This window comes from Rattus norvegicus, chromosome 8 (genome assembly GCF_036323735.1).
Source record: "Rattus norvegicus strain BN/NHsdMcwi chromosome 8, GRCr8, whole genome shotgun sequence".
In the NCBI taxonomy this organism is placed as follows: Eukaryota; Metazoa; Chordata; class Mammalia; order Rodentia; family Muridae; genus Rattus; species Rattus norvegicus.
The window spans coordinates 82,053,269-82,072,397 of record NC_086026.1 but is presented as its reverse complement, the minus strand read 5'-3'; the positions used below and the strand labels follow the sequence as shown (position 1 = coordinate 82,072,397).

Genomic DNA, 19,129 nt, shown 5'->3' with positions numbered 1-19,129 from the left:
AATATATGCAGATAAAACACCCCCCACACTCACAGACACAAAAGGATAAAAATTAAAAAAAGGCAGGCACAGCTACATTTTTAGGTGTCTTTTTCTAATACCAGTTTTGGGTAAGAATTCCCTGAGAACTGTGTCTCCTGATACTTAACCTGCAACCCTGTATGAATGAAAGCAAGAAACATGGAAATGAAAAAAATGTAAGGTATAAAAGGGAACTGATGATATTTCAACACGCCAATTTTTTAACTACACAGGAATTAGAAAATAAAAGAAGATTACAAAAACAGGCTGCTACAAGTCAGAGTGCCACGGAGGTCCGCCTGAATCGAGCTCTTGAAGAAGCAGAAAAATATAAGGCGGAGCTTAGTAAACTCAGGCAAACTAACAAGGTATGCAAACCCACACAGCTCCAGGAGCGCTAGCCTTGGGAGCACAGAAACCATTGTTTGTTTACTCACTGCAGGGGACGGGGCTCAGTGGGGTGGGGAATGGGTGGGGTGGGCTGGGACACATGCCTTGTTATTCCTGGGGAGGTCTAAGGACAGCTTCGTGGAGTTTCTGTGCAATTGAGGAATCAAACTTAAGTGGCAAAGCTTACATGTTCAGCCTTTACTCACAGAGCCATCTCACCAGCCCAGAAAACAGGACTCTTGAAATTAAAATCCCTCATATCATGATGAATGTTTATTTTCATAGTAGGTACATTTACACTGTTAGGACTGTATGGTCTATGTGTTGTTGTAATTGGGTGACTGTACAACTTCGGAGGGTTTCTTCATTTCTTTGTATCTTTAGAGAGGCCCGTGTTATATGCCAGTTCTTTCTGACCTCGTGGATAAGCAATGGGAAAAGAAAGCATCCTTTGTATCTCACCTGCTACCTTCTCTGAAGCTCCGGTTTCTGCCATGCATAGAGAGGGGATGTTTATGGGGCCACAGTTCTGAGCCTTGAGCACTAGGAGACTTTGTTAAATTCAGACCCCTAGACCCTAACCTTGGAACATCTCCTCAGAAGGTTAGGGTGAGGCCTGACAATGGCACTCTCACTTTTGGAGGTAATTGTTGCAGGTGTGTAAGGAGCACCCTCAAACCTCCAGTGTCCGCAGAGCACTCAGTCAATGCCTTGATATCTGTCGAGTGAGTGGAGGTGGATACTGATGTGAGGACCTTTTGTATGTTCTATAAAATGAGTTCTGCATCAACCTGATGGAATTGCTTCCTTATGACAACATTTAGTACCTCAACAATGACTTAGGAACCACCTTATTTCATAAGTGATGCCACATTCTGAATTTTCTCAGTAATACTGGATAGAAACAGAGACCTTGACTAGCCAACACATGACACCTTAAGTAGATCATTTCAGTGAGTCCATCTAAGCCCCTCATGCTGTGACCACTGGTTCCACATTCAAAGGCCATCATGGATGACCTAACAAAGGTCGTCCTTACCTACCAGCACTCAGCACACTCTTCAGACAAGAAGGACAGGAACTGCGTCAGGATTTGCTGCTCTATCGTTGATCTGATCTCTGCCGCACACATTAGGAAAATGGAAAGGGTAACTCTCCTAGTATCTAGTATCTTGAAAATTCAAGTAATAAAAACTTGGTATATGAAAAATGTGGGTGTGTGCAAGGCCGACACAACTTATTTCCAACTTCAAAAGCTGTTTCAGTGAGACCTCATCTCAGAAGCCAGAGAGAGAGAGGGGGGTGTATTTCTTGTCACACTCTCGACTTTTCTACTTACTTGGGTATTTGTAGGATTGTCTCTAGGCTCCACCGTGGTTGTTTTGTTAGCGTCTAATCTGTGTATAAGTTTTCTTTGGTGAGAGGTAATCCATTTACTCCTTTATGTCTTCTTTTTAGACATGTGATTAGGTAAATTAAAACTTTCAGGTTCTTATGTTTAAAACATGACTAGAAAATAGTAAGGTTTCCTTAAAATAGAACAAGATTCTCTCAGTCATCAGAAATTTAAATATTTGTTTTTAAAATACTGGCAAAGTTATTTTCCACAGACACTAGCAAACAAAAAATTGGTCTTTAAAGTAAAGGTGTCTGTCAGCCTAAACCAGATGAAGGGTTACAGGAATCTTATTTTTAGTGTAAGGCTGTGGTGTGTGTGTGTGTGTGTGTGTGTGTGTGTGTGTGTGTGTGTGTGTGTGTGTGTGTGTGTATGTATACAATGTGTATTGAAGGCCAGAGGTGACACTGGGGCCACCATATTTGTGAGACAGGGTCTTGTACTGAACAGAGAACTGCCCAGTCCCTTTAATTAAACCAAATAGCTTGCTCCAAGATTGCATGCATAGGCAGTGCCATTTACATGGGTGCCAGGGTTCCAAACTCTGGTTCTTGTACTTATCCAATGACCCAAGTCCTCTCTGGATTCTTTTTTCTTTTTTCTTTTTTCTTTCGTGTTTCTTCGTTTTCTTTTCTTTTTTCTTTTTTCTCCTCCTTCCCTCCCTCCTCCTGTTTTCTTTTCTTTCTTTCGAGCCTTGGCTCCCTGCACTCCTTTTTGTGGACCAGGTGGGCCTCAAACTCACAGAAATCTGTCTGCCTTTGCCGCCTAAGTGCTAGAATTAAAGGTTTCCACCATGCCAAGCCTCTCTGGAATCTTAACTTTTCCTATATGTTTTGTTTATGGTTGTGTCTGCCAAGCCTGGACAGTTGCCACTTGTGGAACCAGCTGAGGGAAGGAGTTGTGAAATATTAGAAACAGGATATTTGATGAAATGGTTGTTTGAAAATTGGTAGCATAGTGCATGTTACTTCATTTAGAAAGTGATAATTTCTGATTCTCTATCAATTTATTTTGAAATATTTCAGAGGTTCTCTTAGGCATTATACCACCCAGAGGCTTACTGTAGATAGATAGAGTTAAGAATCAAATGTAGTCCTTGCATTAATAGACCAGATTAATTGAGTGCAGAAATTGGATACTTAGGTTGTCAGTCAGGCAAAGCTAATCATGCACCTGAATTAGTCCACAGGGCATAATGCTGTGAAGGGTACGTGGTGTTCTGAGCAGGAAGCCAGACCATGGCATTTGTTTTCTAAATGTAATCTAAGGGTATATTGGAATAATCAGTAGCAGCTAGGTGCCAGGAGAGAAGACTGTGAATAGAAGGGATCGTGTGTCGCAGTGGCTGTCTGGCAAGAAATAATAGGAAGGCAGCCATCGATGTGAAGGTAGCAGTAGGAGACAAGCCATGAACATTGGAGAGGACAGAAATCATTCACCGGCTCACTGGACCACACCTGAGGAGCTCATTCACAGAGCAGTGCAGATCAAGCGTGACTGCTCTGTGGAGACAGAACTGTTGCAGAGGACAAAAATGGAAGCAGCTAGGCTGTTTAACTAGAGTTCAGGCAAAGTGAGAGCCAGTGTAGGCTGGCCTGACTGATGGTAGCAAAAATGGAAATTAATTGAGTATCAAAAATTACACTCAAGAGATAAAATCATAAGGAGTGAATATGGGCTTTGCAAGGGGGAAGCCTGAGGTATTGTTTAAAAAATTCATTTTTAATCAAGTGCATGTGTGTATGTCTGCGGGTGGGGGTTCTGTGCACATGAGTTCAGGTGGCTGAGGGGGCCAGAGGCCAGTATTGGATCCCTAGGGCTGGAGTTAGCTACAGGCTGTCATGATTTGCCTGATACTGGGAACTGAACTCCTGTCCTTTGTAAGAGCAGTTCGTGCATTCTTAGCCACTTATCCACCTTACCAGCTCAGGCCTTTTTGTTTGTGTGTTTAACTCGGTGCTGCCATTACTAAAATAAGGAAGTCTTGAATGGTTTTGGAGAAGGACAGTTGTGGTACATGCCAGTGGGCAAATCCTGAAGATGAGTAGGACGATTCAATTTGAAAATCAGGGAAGAAAACATGAATTAGTCTAAGACATTGTTATATTAAAGCTATGCTGAGGAATCTGAGATGGGCTATTATGATTTAAGAGTCTTCACGGGGCAACAGATGAGTGAGAGGCACATTTGACATAATGTTGCCCTGTGGTTGAGTATCGCTAAGGTAAGGTTCTGAGAGAACTGAGCGTGTACTCTGAGTCAACAGCAGAGCACCACCTTAGACATGCATGTGTGGGGTGGTTAGTGAGGTGGCCAAGTTCTGTAAGGGGTTAAAAGTGAGTGAAATGAGGAAGCAAGTGAATGCATGTGTGATTCTTTCCAGGCACAAGGAAGGTAGACCTGGAGGGAAACGCAGTATTGACTTTATTCGTTTAATGATGTAATTTAGACATGGTAAAGTGTAGATTGTATATGTGTAATTTAACTCTTGGCTCTTACACATTTCCATGACCATGGCTTCCGTTCCCAAATGGAACATTTTCATTGCCCAGGAAGATTCTTGTGTCTTGTCCAGGTCCTTCCTAAAGGTGCCACTGTGCTGGCTTCCATTCCTGACCTACACAAGTGGACTCGCTGGGTGGACACTGGGACTGGAGCTGGCACTCAGCAAGGAGTCAGGACTGACCCATGCTGGGAGGGCTTTTCTTCCATCCACCTTATTAATGAGTTATCAGTCATCTTGTCAAAGAATCAGCTTTTGTTTTTACTTCACAGTGTTTCTGTTTCCCGGCAGCTCCCTTTCACTTCTGCTTTCCTGACTGGGTTTTAATTTGCTCTTTTATCTCTAGCTAAAGTTGAACCTTAGAGCATTGATTTTAAATTTTGTTTTCTAAAGCATTTAAAACTACATTTGCTTTTAAAATGATACTCCACATATGTCTGACAATTTCTGGACTGTTTTAAGTATATTTTTTCATACTTTGAGGACATAACTAGTGTATAATGAGCCTGCACATGCGTGGAGTAAACTGTGACTGAGTTTTGACGATTACAGCTTGGGAGAGACATGGGCCACCATGTTCAGGCAGCACAAAGTGACGTTTCACTAGGATGTTCCCGTTAACTTGTCGTCTCACACATAACACAGTTTACTCAGTCACCTTCTTACTGCACCCTATTCCTCACTTACTGTCCTCCTTCCTCCCCTCAAGTAGACTCCTCTTTGCTTTAAGGTCACATAAATGTATATGCAAATGAGAGAAACAGCAATATTGTTTGAATCTGGTCTGTTTCACCAAGTATGACGACTTCCAGTTGCATCATTTTCCTGCAGATGACATGCTCTCATCCATCTGCACTGTCCCACATTTCCTTTATCCACTCACCTGTTGAGGAGTCTCTAGGAGGGTTCTAGGAAGTATTGTAAACCATACTGCACTAAACGTGGATGTGCAAGCATCACCCTGGCATGCCGGCTTGGATTCCTTCAGATACGCCCAGAGTGATACATGTGGATCACATGGTAAATATATAGTTATTTTTTCAGAAACCTTCATATTGACTTCCCAGTTTCCATTCCTGCCAGCTAGTGAACAAGTTCTTCTCTTCCCCACGTCCTCGCCAGCACTTGTCTTGATTGTCTGTTCTGACTGGGGCCTGATGGAATCCCACTGTGGTTTTCATTTGCATGTCCCTAGTTGACTAAAAGGGATGAATACTTTTTCTTATATTTATTGCATTTTTATTTCCTTCCTTTTTGAGATTTGTATATTAATTCATTTGCCCAATTTCTTGATAATATTATTTGAGATTTTGGTCTTTAAGTTTTTTTACATTATTTATAGATTCTAGATATTCCTCCCCTTTCAGACATCAGATGGCTAGATCTGTGAGAAAAATTAAAGTTAGTTATTTTTATGTATGCTTGTCTGAGTATATGTATACACCATGTGTGCACAGCTGCCCAGAAAAGGAGGCCAGAAAAGGGTCTCAGGTACCCTGGACCTAGAGTTGCAGGTGGTTGTGAGCCCACATAGGAATTCTGGGAACTGAACCCAGATCCTGTGTAAGAGATCTCAATCTCTGAGCCATCCCTCCAACTCCATCCTCTGTAGTTATTAAAAAGTATATAAGTGATACCCAGTCTGCTTTTTTAAATTTCCTTTATTCTTTATGTTTGGTTCAATTTTTTTTTTTTTTACTAATTTTTCCACATGGACGTGGGAACTGCTGCATTGAAACTTCTCCTTCTGTCTAATGTAAGCACTTCCTGAGAATTTTATTGTATGTATTGTGTTGCTTACCTCCCACAAATTTGATTTTGATTACTTAAAAACCTTCATTTTTCTGTTTGAAACACTGATTTTCCTTCTGTTCTCTCCTTGAACTCATACATCCACATGTTAGGGAATGCCCCCAGACACCTTTCTTAGAGATTTCAAGTTAATCCCATCATGGACAGAGAACAAATGATCTTTATAGATCTGTGCAGGCTTGTTTTATGGTCCATAATATGGCTTAAGTTGTAAATGTTATCCCATGTGCTCTGTACCTCTGTTGGATGGAGTGTCCTCAAACACCAGCCGTGTAAAGTCGTGTGACAGTTGCTCATGTGTTTGGCACCTTCACATGTTTTCTGTGTACTTACATCAGTGAGTAAAAGAGGAATATAAATGAAACTGTGGCTTTGTGAGTTTCCTCTTCAGCCTTATCTGCATCTGCATCCTGTTTGTCAAAGCTGTTGCTAAAGAGAACATTCAGCACTGTGTGTCTTCTTGGTGAATTGGTCACTGTGAAAATAACCGTTTTTCTTCCTGGACGTAGCCTGTGCCCTGATCAAGCCTTGGTCTTGAAGCAGCTTGAACTCTACTCAGTTAATGTTATCTCTGCTGTGTCCTATTCACTGCTGGTGGATAACATAGCTGAGGTTGGCTTTTATGACTCAGCCGAGTCTTCAGTGGGGAATGTTTACACTACATTTAATACTGTTTATTATGTGGACAGCCTGTCTGTTACCAACCGCAGAATTCCCTTTACTGGCTCATTTGCACTTCTTTGTGTGCACGTCAGTATTTATTACACATCTTTAACTTTACTATCTATACTCAGATAACACAGAATTTCACAGATAACCCACAAACCTTTAAGCAGCTATTATATCCTCTTATTGCATTTTTTATTATGGTCAACTACACATAAAATTTACACTTTTTACACATTTTTACATGTAAAACCATTGTTACAGTTTTGCAATCTGTCTCTACACTTTTCATCATGGAAGAATGGAAACTCAGTAGCCCTACGCCCCAGGCCTTGCAGCCACTGACTCTGTGAATCTGACTTCATAGAAATGTGCCTCATTCCTATGAGTAGAAGCACATGGTTTTCTTTTTGATTAACTTTTTTTTTTTAAGCTTAAAAACAGTGTTCTCAGGGTTGTTCCATTTTTTCAAACTTAACTTCCTTTGAAGGCTCAGTGACAGTGCATCAGAGTCCCATGCTGCTCCTTGCTCCATCTCTCCATGGGCACTTGGGTTGTGTACTGTGTATTCCCGGGTGCCACTGGGAATAGAGAGGCCCAGATCCGAGGCCTTGCTTTTTTGCTTGGGGGTGTATACTCTGAAGTAGAATTCTAGTATCAGACATGAGGCTCATTGGGTTTCAATAGCAGCTGTATCATTTCACGTTTCACTTGTACAAATGACCAAGGATTTCCATATCCTCAACATGAGGTACTCTGATTTTTATTGATCCCAGTCATCCTAATGGTTTTTTATAATATATTCATATATGTATATATAATTTTAAAAATTAATTTATTTTTACACTCCAGATTTTATTCCCCTCCTGGTCCACCCTCCAACTGTTCCACATCCCATAACCCCCTCCCCGCATACCCCTTCCCCACCCCATGTCCAGGAGGATGTCCCCGCCCCACCTACCCCACCAGACCTCCATGCTCCCTGGGGCCTCCAGTATTTTGAGGGTTAGGTGCATCTTCTCTGACTGAACCCAGACCTGGGAATCCTTTGCTTTATACATGTTGGGGGCTTGATCTCAGCTGGTGTATGCTGCCTGGTTGGTGATCCAGTGTCTGAGAGATCTCGGAGGTCCAGCTTAATTGAGGCTTCTGGTCCTCCTACAGGACCGCCCTCCTCCTCAGCTTTCTCCAGCTTTTCATTGCTTCATTGAAGTTTTAACTTCCACATCCTTAATTATAAGTAATGTGTTCAGTATCTTGTATTTAGTAACCATTTGTTTGTCTTTAGAGAAACATCTGGTCAAGTCCTTTGTTAATTTTTTTTTTTTTTTTTTTTGGTTCGGAGCTGGGGACTGAACCCAGGGCCTTGCGCTTCCTAGGCAAGCGCTCTACCACTGAGCTAAATCCCCAACCCCCCTTTGTTAATTTTTACATTTTATTGTATATTCTGGACATTAAGCCTGTGCATATATGACTTGCAAATATTTTCTCACATTCAGCAGACTGCCTTTTCAATGTTTATTGTGGCCTTTGTGGCCTTTGTGTGATACAGTCCAATTTATTTTCCTTTGGTGTCATCCAAGAAATCCAGTGTCATTAAGAATTTTGTACCTTCACCTTTTTTTGCTCAAGTTTTTATTCCATTCAGCACACACACACACACACACACACACACACACACACACACTCATACACTTACACACATACACACACTCACACTCACACACACATACACACATTCACACACACATACACACACATTCACACACACATACACACACACTCACACACACACTCACACACTCACACACATACACACACACATACATGCATCTGGAGCATCTCCTGTTTCTGTAGCAGACTCAGGTTCAGTTTCCAGAATCCACATGGTAGCTTATACTTATAGCTATAACTCAAGTTCCAGGGAGACTGACACCTCCTTCTGACCTGTTGGCACCCAGCATGTATGCAGTGCACAGACTCCATGGAGATAAAACATTCAAACACATAAATAACACTAAAAACACAAACAAAAGAAAATTGAATACAGGAAAAGAGCATGGACCTCTCAAAAACCCTCACATATACAATTTTTACACAGGTGTCAAGCAGTCAGGAAAAGATAGTCTCTTGAAAAACGGTGCTAGGAAACCATGCAACGTGTGTGTGTGTGTGTGTGTGTGTGTGTGTGTGTGTGTGTGTGTGTTTATTGCCAGTGATACACTGTTCTAATTATTCTAAATATATAAGTATTTGATTTTTTGTGCTGCCCAATGTTAGTCTGTAAGAGGAACCCTTTTGTCTGTTGCTTTTGTAGTCTATGGCTTTGCTGAATCCATTTCTTGGTTATCATGATTTTCTTAGAAACCCTTAGGGATGTCCACAGCTGCATTCTTGTCACCTACGAGGAATTGTCTTCCTCTCCAGGGTGGATGTCATTTGTTCTATCCCAGTTGCTTGGATGATGACTTCCAGTGCTGTGTTCAGCAGAAGTGACAGAAGCCGCTGCCTTTACTTGATCCTGACTGACAGTGAGAGCTTTCGGTCCTCACCACTAAGTGTGTGAGCTGAGGGCTTTCGTGTATGGCCTTTATTATCTGGCGGTAGTTACCGTCTATTTTACACTTTTTTTCATGAAAAAGTAATTGACTCTTTAGTATCATCAGAGATAATCATGTGGTTTTTCTCGTTTATCCTGTGAATGTGGGATATTAGCATATTAACCCTGAGTTTTGTGTTGAACCATTATTTGTTCTGGCAGTAGATCTCACTTGATCATCATCTATCATTCTCTTAATGTACTATTGAGTTTGCTTTCCATCCGATTTTATCAGTGGTACAGATCTGAGGTTTTCTTGTAATGTCTTCAGTTTGACTTTGGTTTATGAGTAATGTTTCCCTGAGAATTATGAGATGATTACATCATTTCTTCCTTCCCTTTCCCTTTCCAAACCCTCCCATATACCCTTCCTTGCTCTCTCTCTCTCTCTTTTTTTTAATTTCTTTTTTTTTTTTTTTTGGTTCTTTTTTTCAGAGCTGGGGACCGAACCCAGGGCCTTGCGCTTCCTAGGCAAGTGCTCTACCACTGAGCTAAATCCCCAACCCTTGCTCTCTCTCTTAGTCTGTATACTGTTACCTGTAGGTATGTTTTGAGGACCAGACTGGCCATTTGGTGTTGCACAACTAATTGGTATAAAAATATTTTTAACTAAAAAAAAAACACCTTTTCTCTACTGTTACTCAGCCTCAAGAATTTTGTTGTTCTAACAAAATACTAATACAGAAGTATTCTGTAATTTTTAGTTTTGGGTACTGTGAGTGAATGGTGTCAAATATTTAAGGATATGGTGAAACTCACTAGCCAAGCCTTCTGGTCTCTCCTATTTTGAGAGTCTGATTAGAGATCCAAACTCCTAAATCTCTGAAATCTAAAGGTTTTGGTGAGTTGAGATTATGTGAATTAATTTCATCTAGGTTACATAATGTTATAGTCATACAGTCCTTTTTATTTCTGTGAAACTAGCTAAAATGGCCACAGTGCGATTTCTGGTTTTACATACTTTGGTCCTCCTTTTTTGCCAGTGCACCTAAAGGTTATAATCACAGAGCAGACTTTTTAATTTCTGTTTCTTGGATCTATTAATTCACTTACACATGCTCTCATATTTACCATTCCATCCCTGCCAGCTTCAGGAAGGTTGGGTTGATTGAGATCATTTGCTCGTCATTGTCTCATGGCTGAGCAGCCCGCCTGTGAGTGTCATATTCCCTATATATGCTGGTGCTTGAAGTAATTTTCTAACATTCCTTGAAAATTGGTAGTTTGAGTGTTTGGTCTTTGAATGTCCCCAAAAGTTTACATTGAAGGCTTGCTTGACCCCTGGGTCTGCATTACTGGGCATTACTTTTAGGAGATGGGCCCTGGTGGAAAGACATTAGGTCATTGAGGGATGTGGCTTTGAAGGGAATACTGGGAATTGAGCCCTTTTCTCTCCCTTTGCTTCCCAGCTTCTTTATAAAGTCCAGTGTCCTCTTTTGTGTGCTTTCACCTTGACACACTGTGCTCCACAGGCCTAAGGCACTTGGGCCCAGGGAACGTGGACAGAAACTGTCGGAGCTGAGCAAAGCAAGCCTCCCTCAAGCTGTTTTGGGCATCTTGCTACAGGCCAGAAAGCGGACTCAGTATGTGCGTAGTTTACACATATTTAATTCTAGGTTCATTCTATGGGTACAGAAGACACTGTATGATTTCAGTCTTCCTAAACTTGTTAAAAATTATGATCTACCATGATTTATTATGGAAAATGACCTGGTTGCATTTGGGAAAACTATAGTCCCTTATTGTTGGGAGGAATATCTTACTTAGTTCCAACTTATCTGCAGTCCCCTGTTTCCTTATTGATCTGCCTGGTGACTGTGCATGATTGAGTAAGATACTGAAGTTTCTGCATTTATTGTAGTGATCTCCCTTGAATCTGTTCGTTTTTGCTTCTTAGCTTTAGGCATGCTGATATTTGATACACATGTAATTGTCACAGCTTGGGAATAGACCCTTTTGTCATTATGTAGTACTCTTGCCTCTTCATAATTCTGACTGAGGAACAACTGTACAGTCATCAGATGAAAGTGAACTGATCTCTTTTGGCTACTATTTCTGTGGATTATCTTCTTCCGTCCACCACACACGCCTTTAGAGCTAGACCTGATCACCTAGGGCAGAATAGAGTTGGAGCCTGTTCTGTTTTCTTCCACCTTTGACAGCATGTGCATTTTCAGTTGTCTGACTCTGTATCAACTTCTGATAAGGACAGGCTTCTTATGGCATTCTGTTGTCCTTTGTGTGTCGTTTTTACCTCACAGCCTTTAACTAGTTTTTGTTCCCCTCTCATTTATGCTCTCTAGCTATCTTGTCATTGGTGTGCCTTATGGCTACCTGTAAAGTTAAAGGAAACTATTTTAAGTAGCAAATTAAACCTTACCTTCGCAAACTACACTGACAGTTCTGCCTTCCCTGTCATGTCACTCTTCACTCAGACTACATAAACTCACTTGTCTGTGGTACCATGGAGTTGCTACCTGGTTGAGTGTAGGGTTTGCCTGATGAGTTACTCTCTTGTTGCCTCTTGGTTTCTAGAGTTCACAAAGTGGCTCTGTCCGTGCTTGCTGTTTCAGTGCCATGTTGATAACATCACCGTTAAGACTTTTTCCTTAGCAGGAGAATCTCTTAATGGCTGTTAATATTCATCACAGTGTTTCTGAAGGCCCTGGTATTATTCTTTTTAAAGAAGTGTGTGTGGAATCTTAGCTCCTTCTGGTGTCTTACTCCTGTGAAACCTTCTCTTCAGTACTGCAAGCACAGGACCTTCCTGGATCTAGTGACTTCTGTTATATCATTTCTCAGAGTTGAGATTTGGTGTCCTCGTCATTTTTGTGGATGAGTTCTCTGATCAGCTCTTTAGGCTTCTGGGCCTTTCATCCTGGACATGCTACTTCTGTGTGCCAGTGGTTTAAAGAAAATGTGTGGGGGAAATTTGAGGCTCTTCCTTGGATTTCCAACTTGGAAGTCTGCAGTATGTCATCAGTCCTGTTCTCTTGAGCCCAGCAGGATTCAGTTGTAAACCTGTACACCAGGAAGTCCTGCCAGGAAAGATAGTATAATACGTAGTAGTTCTTACCTCAAAAGGTCAGATCACATGCAGATTCTGCTACTGAAATTCTCATGTTCTGTCAAGTTTTGAGTTTTTGATTTTTTTTTTAGAATTGAAAACTAATTTTAAAAATATATTTTGGAAATTGTTTTAATGAGGGAGCTGACTGTAATTAAGTTATTTAGTAACATAAAAAACAATCATGGGCTGGAGAGATGGCTCAGGGGTTAAGAGCACTGACTGTTCTTCCAGAGTTCCTGAGTTCAATTCCCAGCAACCACATGGTGGCTCACAACCATCTGTAATGGGATGCTCTCTTCTGAAGTGTCTGAAGAGAACTACAGTGTACTAATATATAAATAAAATAAATAAATCTTTAAAAAAAAAAGAACAATCATATATTTCAACTAAATTGGTTTTTTTTCTTCCATAGGATATTACAAATGAAGACCATCAAAAAATTGAAGTGTTGAAATCAGAAAACAAGAAACTAGAAAGACAAAAAGGAGAATTAATGATAGGGTTCAAGAAGCAGTTGAAATTAATTGACATTTTGAAAAGGCAGAAGGTGAGTCTAACAACAGAAGAAAAGCTACAAACAGACCTTTGTACCATAAAGTTATGTTTTCACTTTGTTTATAATCTTACACATAAAATTATATCTAAAGATGGACTGTATACAGGTGAAGTCACATCTGTGTAATACATAGTGAGGTTCACTGGTTTAAAATACACACACACACACACACACACACACACACACACACACACACACACACGGTCCCTCCAAACTACAGAAAGTAGCATGCATGAGAATGACTAATTTTAGTGGATCCCTTCCCTCTTCAGACTTCGAGCAGTTGTTCCAAAGCACATTGTATCTAGCTTGAAACATGAAAAAAGACAATTCACAGCCCTCACTTTCTTGTTACAAAGATCAGGTATAATCATATTGAATTATTCTTTTAACAGTAGCTTGGTCTTTACTGTAATATCCATTTAAAGTGTTACACTTGCATAATTAGCATAATAATCCAATAATAGGGCTTATTTTTGATAGCATATTAACACAAACATAAACTTTCTGTTGTTGTATGTCCTTCTCTAAATCAGACTATATATTTTTTTCAAACAGATGCATATTGAAGCTGCCAAGATGCTGTCTTTCAGTGAGGAGGAGTTTATGAAGGCCCTTGAGTGGGGTAGTTCATGAGTGAGCAATTTCAATTTGATGCTTATTTGTGTTAGTTTATTTAATATTAAATTGTAGCCTTCTTGCTGTTCATAAGTAGTGAGAACATTTGTGAAATAAATGTTCAGATAATGATCTGTTGAAATAAACAGAATTGTTTGAAGGATGTTGTAAGACAAAGCCAGACTGCAACTCCAGCCTTACTTCCTTTTTCATTAATAGTTGTGAAATAAAGAAGCAAGACTTTGACTTTTAATTCCATTTTACAACTTACTAGACCTGGGAGAGGACAGAGAAGATGGCAGGGCAAGATTCCAGAGATCCCCACCTACAGCTACTGAGGCCTGCCTGAAGTCTGTATGTTTTGCAAGGCTGTCACATCAAACAGCAGTGATGCAGGCTGGAACCAGAGTCTGTCTTGCAGGGGCCATGTGTGTGTTTTGTCTTTTTCAGTGATTGTGCACACAAAGAGATACTCTGAAAAGGGGGCAGGGAACACCTAGGTAAGAAGTGACAGCACCTAGTTGTATAGTAAAAGAAAAGTTTTGTTGAGGAGGGTGAGGGCAGTTTTCACTTCCTCTAGCACAGCACAGAAAGGCAGGGGAAAGATACTTCATTGGTCTCATTACAGTAAAACTCAGCAGACTCTTGGTCCAATTCCAAACCAGTAAATATGCTAAACAGGAACCCATGGTTCCTGAAGGTAGACTGAAGTTCCAGCCCACAGTCACTTCTGGCCAACTGCCTTCCATTGTATTTGAACTTGTGAACCTCCACAACTGGCAGGCCTTGGTTGGCGGTGGGCTTTTGGTACCTATGCTCTCAGACCCTGTCAGCTCTTACTCTGTGCCAGCATAGGAGACCATGGTATTGTAGTCCATTCTCAACTAGTTGTGATGACCCTGGGCTTGAAGTACCCTGTAGTGTTGCAGTGAACTCAGATCTAGACCTAAAGATGCTCTGACAAGTGTAGCTGGACATTCTAGGCTGAGATAGTAAGTGCCTACTTCACAATGCATGGATGGCGATGCCTGCCTACAAGAATTAAAAACGTTGGGGACATTGCCAAATAGTCTAAGTTGCCACTGACTGACCCCAAGGAGATGAACATATATAAACTGACTGATGATTCAAGTGAGATGCTTCAAAAGAGCTTTGACTTTTTATTTTAAAATGACAATTCAGTCATCAGTGAGCAAAATGAAAATGCAGTAGAGTGTCAAGTATTAACAGGAAGATGTGTCAACCTGGAGACAGGCAATACAGACTTAGGAGAAGAAAGGAGTACAGCTTCACAGGTAAACACGGGAGAAGTTGGCACATAAGAGGGACAGAAGAAAAATGATGAAAGACTAAAGAAACAACACTTTCTCACCGAACATAAAATATTCAGGTAAAGGAAGATCAGTGGTTTCTAATGATTTAATCCAAGTAACATTTGCCCATGGCATAGAATCAGCCTGTCAAAGATAGACAAAACATCCTAAAAGCATGAAGGAAAAAGAGTGGATTCCATTTGAAGGAGTTACACATCTGGCAGCTCATCTCTCTCTGACAGAAACAAGGTAGAATGATCTAGTCAAAGTTCTGAAGGATAAAACCTGTCAAGAGTAATGTACCCAGCTCAGCCATCCTTCAGAGATTTTAGGTAATATTTTCTCAAACTAGCCAATGTGAGTTCATCTGCCTTACAAGAAACATTGAGAGGGATTCTTCAAGCTAATGAATGCGATTAGCTAAAGGATGCTAATAAGAAACATTAAGTCAAACAGAGTATTCTGATGCGGATGGAGGCAAGAAAACCATCCCCATTTTTAATAAGCTGGAGGTGTTGAAACAAAAGTAACAACATTTAGTCAAGATAAGAGATGTAATTGTGAACTGCAAAGTAGAGTGTAGAAGAAAAGTATAAAATAATAACTCGTAACAGAAACATGGGGAAAAAGCAATGATTCAAACATACTATCTGAGAAAAACTCAACTTTGAAGAAAGTAAGAGGAAGAAAAGAATCAGGAAAGTAAGTAGAACACAATGGTAGTGAAAGCAGTGTGACTTAGTACATGACGTGTGAATTTCTGGTTTCCTTGAAGACTCGGTTGTGCCAGGTGATGTTTTTCTGGAAGCTGTCTGGTGAGAGGTCACGTGATGTCTGGAAAGGATATGAGTATAACCCAACTGACAGTGGATGATGTTCTTGCATTGGTTCGCCTTGCTTTCTTCCTGATCTGTGCTTGTTAGGTTCTTGTAGAGAAATGAACCACAGAACTTCTGGTGATACTCCATCTGCTTTTTGTCACCTTCTGTGAGTTTGTGCCACTTGGTGGAGCATTGCATGTTCTTCTGGACCAAGCTGCTCCTGCCGGTTCATAGTTGGTGTTTGCAGTGGACTGGACTGCTCACAATGAAGACTGGAGTCACCTCAAAGAACTAACTAAACAGGTCCACATCCTTCTTGTCCTTTTAACCATCTTCCTCTCCTCCTTTGGTCAGTAAGCTATAAGGGAGGTTGACACATTTGAGAACCTTTATGTAGGTTTTGAAAAAAATATAAGCCTTCAGTGAGTGGATTAAATTCACCAGTTAAAGGTAGAGTAAACAAATCCCATCCCTATGGTGCCTCTAAGAGATTCACTTAACAGAACAGAGATTGAACGTGAAGAGATGGCAAAAGATACTCTATGAAAATGGAAACCAGGAGAAAAATGGGTACTTAAAACAGACATTAAGTCAAAAGCTATAAAAATAGGCAAAGAAAACCTTACATAATGGTAAAAGTTTTAAGTCAGCAACAGGAACAGTAGTGAACATGCATCTCCCACAGAGCTAAAATAATAAACATCTGTAAAAAGGAAAGACACAGATACTGTGATATAACAGTATTCAATAACAGATCAGACAGGAAAATTGAAACACTGAACTTATCTGTGACTCAGTTTGAAGAACGCTTGCTTGGCATACACAAAGCCCAAAGGTCAGTCCCCTACACCTCATAATCTAGTTTGGTGGTCCACAACCATGATCCTAGCACCGAGGAACAGAGGCAAAAGGGTAAATAACAAGTTCAAGAGCCAAATAACAAGTTCAAGGCCACCCTGGAATACATAACTCCTTGTCTCAAAAAAAAAAAATCACAAAGAAACATTTGTCCTGAACTTAATTTATACTTTATATTAAATAAGCCTAATCTCTCCAACAGCATTTATATATACATATATGTGTGTATGTGTATATATATATGCATATATATATGTATGTATGTATATTCATATTTGAATGTATAGAACATTCTCCAGGGTGGATTATGTGTCTTAAACAAATTTAAGAAGACAAATTATACCACACATCTTTCTGGACTATGATGCTATGAAAGAATAGACCAACAAGAGGAACTTCAAAACTTTACAAATATGCAAATTATACACCATGTTCTGAATAACCAGTGGGCTCATGAGAATAAAGTAAATTCTAGACTTTTTACACAAACTGAGGACATAAAAATACATTCAATACAATAAAATCATTTCTGAGGAAAGTTTATAAGAAGAAAATATCATTTTAGATAATGACATTTAGAGAAATGTCAAAGTAATGTACCAAAACCAAATTCAATATGGTCAGTACAAGAAAAAACAGGCACGATCAGAGAAGGAATACACTACAAAAATTACCATAACCTGAAAGTCAAATTCCAAATACTACTCTACTCTGGTCACTAATTTGACACTATGTGAACAAATACCAAATCTGACTTCTTGTGACAGGTTGCAGGCTCACCAAAAGCAATGTGTATAATTAGCTCGAGGGCACGAGCATAAGGTGTACTACTACTAAGAAGGAACAAAGGCCAGGGACATGGTCGAGTGCAAAGAGGCAGCTGCCGCCAAACCTGATCCCTTGATTCAGTCCTTGGGACACGAGTACACAGTGGAGAAAGAGCGAACTCCTGCAAACTGTCCTGACTCCCAAAGGCAGCTATGACCAGCACAGGCCATACCCATCCTCACAAACAACTAAGAAGAAGAAGTGAGGACTGTTTAATTTAAAAAGTAAAAATAAAAGGATTAATCCTAGCTGGGCACGGTGGCTCATCCCTGTAACCCTACCATGCAGGGCAAAGGCCAGAGGGTCAGCACTGTGATGTTCCACAGGGAGCTTGATGCCAGTGTGGGTGACGGGACGCTGTCTCAACAAACAGACCAATGAATTTCACATTGGGATATAGGTCCCATTTTCAAGACTTCTTTTTATATGTATTTTAAATATTCCAAGATAAAAAATATCAGTAATAATGAAAAAAAAAAAACCAACTTCTATCCCCAAGCAATTGCAGATACAGCATATACTAACCCACATCAAATGGCTGGTTTGTCAAAACATACTGTCAGCAATGTTTAGCCAACAGAGAAAATACCTAGTCAGGGATGGAAAAGGGACACACTCATTGTACTGTACACAAAGGCTCATGTGTAGTATAAGTGATTATGAGTAATCTGGATAACAGTGAGTTACCTTCTGGAGCTATACCATCAAGAACAACTGAGACAGGAAATCTGAACACATCTATGGTGAGAAAGGAGATCAAGTAGCTCAAATCCATAATAAAAACGTATTGGGAGCTGCAGTGGTAGCTCACTGGTTAAGAGCAGTGCTGCTTTGCAGAGGACCCAAATTGAGTTCCCAGCACCCACACGGTGGCTCACAACCACCTATGTAACTTTAGTTCCAGGGGTTCAAGGCCCTTTTCTGGCCTTGATTCATCAACTCCTGCAGACATGATACACAGGGATACACATAAACTAAAAATAAATACTTAAGAAAAATAAAGTCTCCTCAAAGAAAAACACAGGACCTGCCAGCTTCACTGCCAGCTTCTAACAAATATTTCAGGACTAGAAGTTCTTCTCAAACCAGGCCAAACACTGACATAAAGACATTTCCAAATTCAAGTCTGCTCATCCTAATACCTAATGCAAGGGCAACAAGCAAGTAAACAAAACCAAGCCAACGACTCCCATAGCCCAGTATCCCTGATCAACTCCGATGCAGAAATGCTCACCATAACAGCTTCAATACATAAAACGATCCCTCATCACAGTGAAGTGGGATTTATCCTAGAGGATTTGACACTCAAGTCAATAAACATGTCAGATTGACAGAATGAAGAAAAGGTTTGTAAACTCAGTACAGCAGAAAAGCCCAAGACTGAGCAACATTTCATGACAAAAATTGTCAGCAACGTAGGTTACGGGAAGAATGTGCTGGAGCGTGAGTCATGTACAACAAACCCACAGCCAACATGTCCAACAGGAAAAGGTGAAGCTTAGCCTCACATATTTGTGTATCCAACCCTTTCATATTGTGACATGATTTTGTGATGTACAAAGTTCATACTGAAAAACTGTACAACAGAATTACAAATTAAAAAAAATTTTTTGAATAACATTTTAAGTTAGCTATTTGTGCTGGTCTGCATTCATAGCTATCCTGATCACATGCCAGG

The 19,129-nt window shown here is 40.3% G+C and overlaps 1 protein-coding gene across 8 annotated transcripts in view; it reads left to right on the top strand.

Annotated features, from left to right (window-relative positions):
• The window catches only part of Tex9 (testis expressed 9), a 45,420-nt gene that overhangs the window by 22,216 nt on the left and 4,075 nt on the right, over window positions 1-19,129 (top strand). For 6 of the 8 annotated variants that reach the window (XM_006243344.5, XM_063265172.1, XM_063265175.1 and 3 more), the window contains 3 exons: window positions 255-389; window positions 12,870-13,004; window positions 13,572-13,808. In XM_006243344.5, the coding sequence (XP_006243406.1) occupies window positions 255-389; window positions 12,870-13,004; window positions 13,572-13,649 (348 nt within the window). In that variant the 3' untranslated portion in view covers window positions 13,650-13,808. Of the gene's footprint in view, window positions 1-254; window positions 390-12,869; window positions 13,005-13,571; window positions 13,885-19,129 lie in introns of those variants that run through there. The other 2 variants (XM_039082505.2, NM_001399268.1) reach the window with 2 other exon arrangements.